General features: G+C 54.4%; 1 protein-coding gene across 1 annotated transcript; it reads right to left on the bottom strand.

Moving 5' to 3' along the window:
* Positions 1-584: 584 nt before the first annotated feature.
* On the bottom strand, positions 585-3,778 carry Prf1 (perforin 1). Its single transcript, XM_033766552.1, has 2 exons — positions 3,243-3,778; positions 585-2,452 (listed from the first exon to the last, which is right to left on the bottom strand). The coding sequence occupies exons 1-2, from the start codon at positions 3,776-3,778 to the stop codon at positions 1,324-1,326; spliced, it is 1,665 nt and encodes a 554-aa protein (XP_033622443.1). The 3' UTR covers positions 585-1,323.
* Positions 3,779-6,989: the final 3,211 nt, after the last annotated feature.

The raw sequence follows: 6,989 nt of genomic DNA, 5'->3' as shown, positions 1-6,989 counted from the left end.
AGACCTACTCCATTTGATACCAGAACCTGAGACCCTGGGGCTTACTGTGTGCCGAGCTGGGGAGGCTCCCTGAGACCACCTTGTTAGAATCTCGGTTTCCCCATGGACTGGAGTGAGAACAGAGCTTTTCATTTTGTGCTGTTGGGTTCTGTTAGAAGTTGGGTTTTCCAAACTGATGGCCCTGGACCAATGGTGACCCACATACATGTTCTTTTTGGCTTGTACCACGTTTGCCCACATGGATTTATTTTAACATTGATATTAACTGCCACAGTTAGAAATCAAATTGAGGTTTCTGGTTACTTGAAGGAACCAGAAGACCTGCCAGTGCTGGGCTCATATTCCTGCCCCAATGTGTTTGGGCTGCAGTGGAACTACAGTCCCCACCCCCAGTAGATGAAACATGTGCTCTCCTGTCCACCACAGTCCTCACCATGGCTCGTGGTTGTCCAGCTGCAGCTGAAGACGCAGCCATCTATCACCAAACGTATGCTGCTCTTTCTTAGGTCAGAGGACCGCGAGCAAAGTCAAGTATTTTGGATTTCCACATTTCCAACAAAAGTAGAAGAACTGAACTTCTGTTACCTGCTTGCCTGTTTTGCCTTGGTTCCTGATATGGAAGTTTGTCTGTAAGGGTGTGTTTGGTCCCCGTCCTTGCCTCTGCCACCACACCACCATCATAGTCACCATTACAGTGTAATTTATTGGTTTTCTATCAAGCTATGTCCACAGTGACACAGGTCATGGCAGGCACTGACTACGTGGGAGACAGAGCAAACAGAGAGATGGGGGCAGAAGGGGTCAGATCTAAGATGATGAAAAACTTGCCAGGCCAGAGGGTGCTGCAAGAGGGAAGGGTCTTAAATGATGAACAGTAAGCAGCCTGGTGTGGAAGCTCCTGGCTAGAGTTGTGGTCTTTGTAGCAGTGACTGTCAGGCTGGAAAACGTGGGAGGACTGAGGCAGTTTGGAAGGAGAGACCCAGGTTTGGCTTATAAACTCAGCTGCCTCAGTGAAAAAAGTACAAGTCTGCTGAGCATGGTGGTGACTCCTGTAATGCAAGCCGCTCAGGAGGCTGAGGCAGGCGGATCACGAGCTCAAGGCCAGTTTTGACAACTTAGCGTACTTTCAAATTAAGAGCTTGAGAGGTAGCTCAGTGGTAGAAAACTTGCTGTGCATTCACGAGGCCCTGCACTCAACCTCCAGTACTGTGGGAAACAAAAAAAGTATGTTTGTCACCTGGGATGGGAATATGAAGACAGGCCCCTGTTCCCATGGTGAGAACCCCTGTCTGAGCATGCCGGGCCTCTCAGAGCTCACTGGAGTCACCACACAGCCCCACTCCGGTTTCCCGGAGGTTCCCCCAGGAGCCCTTGTGGGGCATATACCAGGCAGGTTGGCCCGGTCAGGTGGGGCAGACACTGGGCGCGGTAGTGGAATGTCAGGTCCCCGTGGTTCATGTGGCATGTCTCTTCATGTGAGCCAGACGTTGGGGAGCGGTCACAAGAGCCGAGGAGGTCATCATTCCAGCCATTGTCTGCATCCCAGACCTGCACCCTCAGAGGGCCGCCTGTGGACAGGAGCACATCCCCGAAGTCCAGCCGCGTCGCCCACTTGGGGTTGTTATTGTTCCACACTGTGCCAGTCCTCAACTCCTGCTTGCCAAAGAAGACCTTCACATAGGCATCTGAGTCGGTGACCCAGTCCCCCCACAGATTCCTAGCTTGGACGATGGTCACCTCCAGCCGGGCCAGGCCCCTATGGCTTGGACAGCAGTCCTTGGTGGTGACTGCTGAGCCAGGGCACACACACTGGCACGGGTTGTGGGAGCTCTTGTGCTGCCCTGGTGGGCAGGGCTGGCTGCAGTCCTTCCAGCGTGCCCTGCCCATCAGGTACTTGCTCAGTGCCTGCTTGAGTGCCTCCCGCCGTGGGTCCTGGGTTGACACGAGCACGTGAAGGGGCTCCAGGTTATAGTCCACCAGGCCCGGCTTCTTGTATAGTGAGGTCACCCAGGCTGAGAACTGCTCGGGCCCAGCCTTGCTCCCAAACAGCAGGTCATACATGGATTCCTGGTGCCCACCAACCACTTCGAAGAGGCGCTCTCGATAGGCCTGGTGGAAGGAGGTCGTCATCTTGTGCTGCTTCTTCTTGTCCTCACAGGCCTTGTATTCAGACGAGGAGCTGGCGTGGCCGCTGATGCTGACCTGGGCCTCGACAGTCAGGCAGTCCCCCACCTCATCGGTCGTGAGCCCCTCCAGGGCCAGCTCGCAGGTCCGCAGGGCGGTGAGGGCTGAGATGCGGCCACCCAGCTCCACGGCCCGAATGAAGTGGGTGCCGTAGTTGGAGATGAGCCTGTGGTAGTCAGGCTCGGTGGAGGTGTTGAGATGCGGGGGCAGTTCCCGGAGGGCCTTCCTGAAATCAGGATGGAGCGGGGGAGTGTACACCAGGTGATAACTGCAAGGAGAGAAACAGTAGCGGGCAGTATTTTGACCATTTGGTAACTCCTTCCAGCTTGTCTAGGACCACATGTGAGGGCAGAATGGGACTTGAACCCGGGAGCCTGGCTGCAAAACCCAAGCTTGGAGACACTGTGCTGGCAGGAAGCCTACCCTTGGGGAACTAGGGGACTTGCTCCTTGGGGACCTCGGTACTTTGTGCAGATTATTTCTTCTATTTCAAAATAGCTTTTAAAATTTTTTATTTTCTTATTGTAAGTGGAGTGACAGCTTTGGAAGCTGTGATGTGGCTTTCATCTACCCATCTGTCCCCCTGGATGAGACCCATGTATCTGGGCTCCTGACTGCTCTGGTCATGCAGGCAGGAGGTGCTTGGCCTCACTGTGCAGGGAATGTGGCCTCCACGCTGAGGGAGCAGGGCAGGTGTGATTTTGCCAGTGGGGACCGTGTGCTGTGTGATGGATGCGGTATCGGGGTCCCTGGCTCCCTGCTCGCGGAGGCTGGGGTAGTGGCTGTGGCTGCTTGGCAGAGTAGGCCTGGTGTGCAGCAGGCATGAATACTGGCTGACATGGGCTTGCTCACATCCTGTCTGCCTGGCTCCTCAGTGGGACACCCAGGTTTGGGCCCCCGTGGATGGAAGAGGCCGTGGGGCTGTGATCTGAGAATCAGGATTGTGGTTTTCTCCTGCCAGAAGCAGCCTCCAAGTCCCCACGTTGCCGCTCTGAGGCTTCTAGACCCCTCTGATTCCCACCCCCTTTTCCAGCCGCAGCCCACCTGCCCGGCCTCACCTGTACAGCCGGCACTCCACCTTGTCTGTGCTAAAGCGGTACTGGTCCCGGTGGCTCTTCTCGGCCGCGAAGTTCGCTGCCTGGGAGTGCGAGCCGGCCACGGATACCTGCACGTTGACGCTGGGGTTGGGAGACACGTCCAGCCCTTCCTTCCAGTTGTTGGTGATGGTAGAAGCTGCATTGCCGGCCACGGCCTCCGTGGAGCTGACTTCGGCCTTGGATACGTGGCGCCGGCAGCCCGAGCCCTCGGCCCGCCAGTGCTCCAGTGCCAGGGGCAGCAGCTGCACGGCACCCCCCTGCAAGGCGTTTTTGCAGAGGGTACAGGTGCCGTCTGGCCGCAGGAAGCTGAGTGTGTCCACGGGGAAGGAATGTGAACGGCGGAGGCTGGTCACGTCCACTCCTTCCCCGGCCAGCCACGCACCTGGCACAAAGTTGCGCTTCTGTTTGCACTCTGAAGGCCCGGCTGTGTAGCAGGGGGCCGGAGCAGGCGAGGGCAGCAGCAGGAGAATGCCCAGGAAGAGCAGGTAGGCAGCCATGGAGCCTGGGAAGCAGAGGGATGAAGGTTAGCTGACTTCTCCACCTACAACCATGGATTATTATCAGGAGAGAGTCTGAGATTGTCTTATGTTGTCCAGTGCCAAAGATAGGTTGTTCCTTGCAGGATTGGTTGACCTTCTATATTGCCCAGAGAGGGTAAGTGTCTTGCCTAGAGTCACACAGCAAAGAACAGTCTCTTGCTATTTAAGGCCTAGTGGGCATTTAGATTGATGGCTGTGTCCCCAGGATACAGCCGCTGCAGGTGAGAAGGGAGCTATGTCCACAGGAGATAGAGTAGAGTAACAGCTTTGGGGAAGGGTCTGGGAGCCTGGGGAAGCCTAGATCCTGAAGGAGTGTCATTTAGTCCCAGATTACACACCCTTTCCTGCACTGATACTTCTGCCTGTAGCTCCAGCTCTGATCTCTCCCACTGAGCCCTTAATGGCCCTGGGAAAGAAGTGAGGTGATGCATCGCCCTGCTCTCCCTCTGAGCATCGGGTGGGTAGCTGAGGGCTGCCGGTGTGCCCACAACTTGCTCTGGGCGGGAGGACCCTGGTTTTGCTCTTCAGACCCCTCTTGATGCTCCGGTCTTCCCTGGCGTTTCCTATCAAGCTTTACAAGCGTCCCTTGTGTTCTAGCTGTGCCCCACCCACCCAAAGCAGCGACTTGAGGGTGGAATCCAGGCATTATGAGGGTCCAGGAAAGTAAGTAGGGGAAGGAGTCTCCCCAAGGTTCTGCAGTCACCCAGCTTAGGAGGCCACATGGTTTATGACCTTAATTAACCCAGGAATTCAGCTTCTCTGGGGCCCACATCTCACCAGTCCAGGGAACCTATTTCTGGAGGTTGAAGACGCTCTATTGTCAGCACTGGAAAGGACCGTGCAAAACCTCTCCGTTCACATATGAGGAAACTGAGGCCCAGAGTGGGCACAAGGCTGCCCCCTGAGTGAGCAGCTGAGGTCAGGGCCTTCTGACACCCGGTGTCTTGTCACAGGAGGGTCACAGCATTTCTTCATCAAGCTCTACCCCCTCCCTCCTGGGGCCCCCAGATCCCCCCTCTGCTGTTTCCTACCTGGAGCCAGAGGAGAAGCTGCCAGAGGACACCTCGCTCCCCACTGGAGTCTGAGAAATGGTGGTGTGGGCCCCCAGCATGCTTGCCTCACTTCTGCTTCCTGCCCGCCCCTGAACTGTGGCCACAGGTCACACCAGCACCCACCCTGTACTCACCTCCCTTTCCGGCCTGTGACAGCCCTCAGGAAGCAAGCTGTGATGGCCAGAGGTGCCTCTGCCACACAGGGCCGCCTGGGGCGTGGGACCCTGGGACAGACAGCAGGGCGTGCACGGGACTTGGGGCCTTTGTTCTTGAATTCTGGCTTGGCTGAGCTGGCGGCTGAGCCCATCGCTGGGCATCCCCTGCTGCTGCCTTCTCTGGTGAGATGTGCCAGGCGCTGGGGAAGGAGCAGAGAGCCGCCAGGGCCCAGGCCTGCAGTGAGGCACTAGCCGTGTGGCCGGGCAGGATGCTTTAGCCTCCCTGAGCCAGTTCCCTCATCCAAAAATGGGGATAATGGTAATGCAGACCCTGACAGTGGTTGTGATGATGAGGTGTCAGACTGTGCTTAGAACAGTACCTAGACCCTGGCCAGTGTTAGCATACGGGACTGTCCTCTCATCGCTGAGCAGCAGGAGTCTACTTCCTGCCCACACCTGCACCCCTGCCCTGCCTTGGGCCTTAGCCCACTGGTGCTGGGGGGACCAGAGGCCCCTCTTCCACACTCCCTGTTGCCGTCTGGTGGGGAGTTTTCCATGGGTGGAGTGACTCATGGACACCTGTGGGGGGCAAGGTCACACTGGTTGTGCGGTGGGGAAAAGTGGGTAACTGGGTGACCAGGTCCCACCTCCAGCTGCGTTTGTGAGAGGAACAAACAGCCGCAGGCCCCAGACCACGTGTGACCCTATGTCTCCTGGGTCATATCTCATGCTCATCCCTTCGGTCTGTGACCCTCTGTGTGCCCACTGTTACAGGAACAGGGGCTTACGCAGCCTTCTCAGAACTGGCCTTGTCTTCTCCTGTCCCTCCCCCATGAATGGTGGATTCCTGACCTCTCCTGTCATGTGGGGGGCCTGATGGATGCTTTGGGGAGTTCAGATCCTAGCTGTTCTGGGAAGGCCAGTTTGGGGACATGGAGAAGAGGTGAGGTTCTTAACAGGTTTTAGTCCCAGCTTCTCCAGAAACTCACTATGACTCTCAGATGGATATTCTCACTCTGAGCCCGAGTTTTTGCATCTATCAAATCAAGAAGAGGGCCGTGAGATCACTAAGAACCCCTCAAATGGAGGATGAGCTGTGGAGTCAGTCAGTTTCCAGCAGCTAATGTCTAGGACCCAGCGCTGTGGGGTGGGAGCGTGAGAGAGCAGGGATGAAATCGAGTTGACACCCATGTGGCTTGTGTCACCCATGACAATGTCCTGTGCAGTTGGAACTTAGTGCTCCAGATGTGCATGAAGCACTGTTTTTCCTCAAAGACATAAATTTCAACAAGTGGACAGCTTGTTCAATAGCCCGACACCACTCTTGTGGTTTTTAAAAATGACTTTATTGAGATGCAGTTCACAACCATATAAGTACCACTCAAAGTGTGCAACTTGGGGGCTTTTAGAATATTTATAGTGTGTTGTCTGTCCATAACCACAATAGATTTGATTTGATTTTAAAAAATTTTTTGAGACAGGATCTTGCTATGTAGTTTAGGCTGGCCTTGAACTCATGGTGATCCTCCTGCCTCAGCTTCCCCAGTGTTGGGATTAGATGTGCACCACCAAAATCTACCATAAATTATAGGACTGTTTTATCACTCCCAAAAAGAAACTGTACCCACTGGCAATCAGTTCTCATTATTCCCCACCCATTTCCTAACCTAACCTATTTCCCAATCCTCTTCAATGTTTATTTCTGTTTTGTATGTTTCATGTAAATGGAATCATTCAATAAGTAACCTTTTAAGTCTGGCTTATTTCACTTACCATAATATTTTCAAGGCTTATCCATGTTGTTTGTAGCACTGAACATACTTTATTTCTTCCATGACTGAATGATATTTTATGTGTAGACATACATAACACATTTCATTTATCCATTGTCAGCGGATGAGTTGATGGGCATTTGTGTTGTTTCTTTCCCCACTTTTAACTGTTATAAATAATGTTGTGCCT

The sequence above is a fragment of the Fukomys damarensis genome, unplaced genomic scaffold (assembly GCF_012274545.1).
Source record: "Fukomys damarensis isolate Sample0158 unplaced genomic scaffold, DMR_v1.0_HiC HiC_scaffold_20, whole genome shotgun sequence".
In the NCBI taxonomy this organism is placed as follows: domain Eukaryota; kingdom Metazoa; phylum Chordata; class Mammalia; order Rodentia; family Bathyergidae; genus Fukomys; species Fukomys damarensis.
The sequence above is the reverse complement of the archived record's forward strand: the minus strand, read 5'-3'. Positions and strand labels throughout refer to the sequence as shown.

What these genes read in the sequence shown, in the direction of transcription:
- Prf1 (XM_033766552.1), bottom strand. Translation starts at nt 3,778, where the DNA reads ATGGCTGCCTACCTGCTCTTCCTGGGCATTCTCCTGCTGCTGCCCTCG. An exon ending in GTGGAGTGCCGGCTGTACAG is followed by an intron (nt 2,453 to 3,242) that starts GTGAGGCCGGGC and finishes CTCTCCTTGCAG; the next exon opens with TTATCACCTGGTGTACACTC.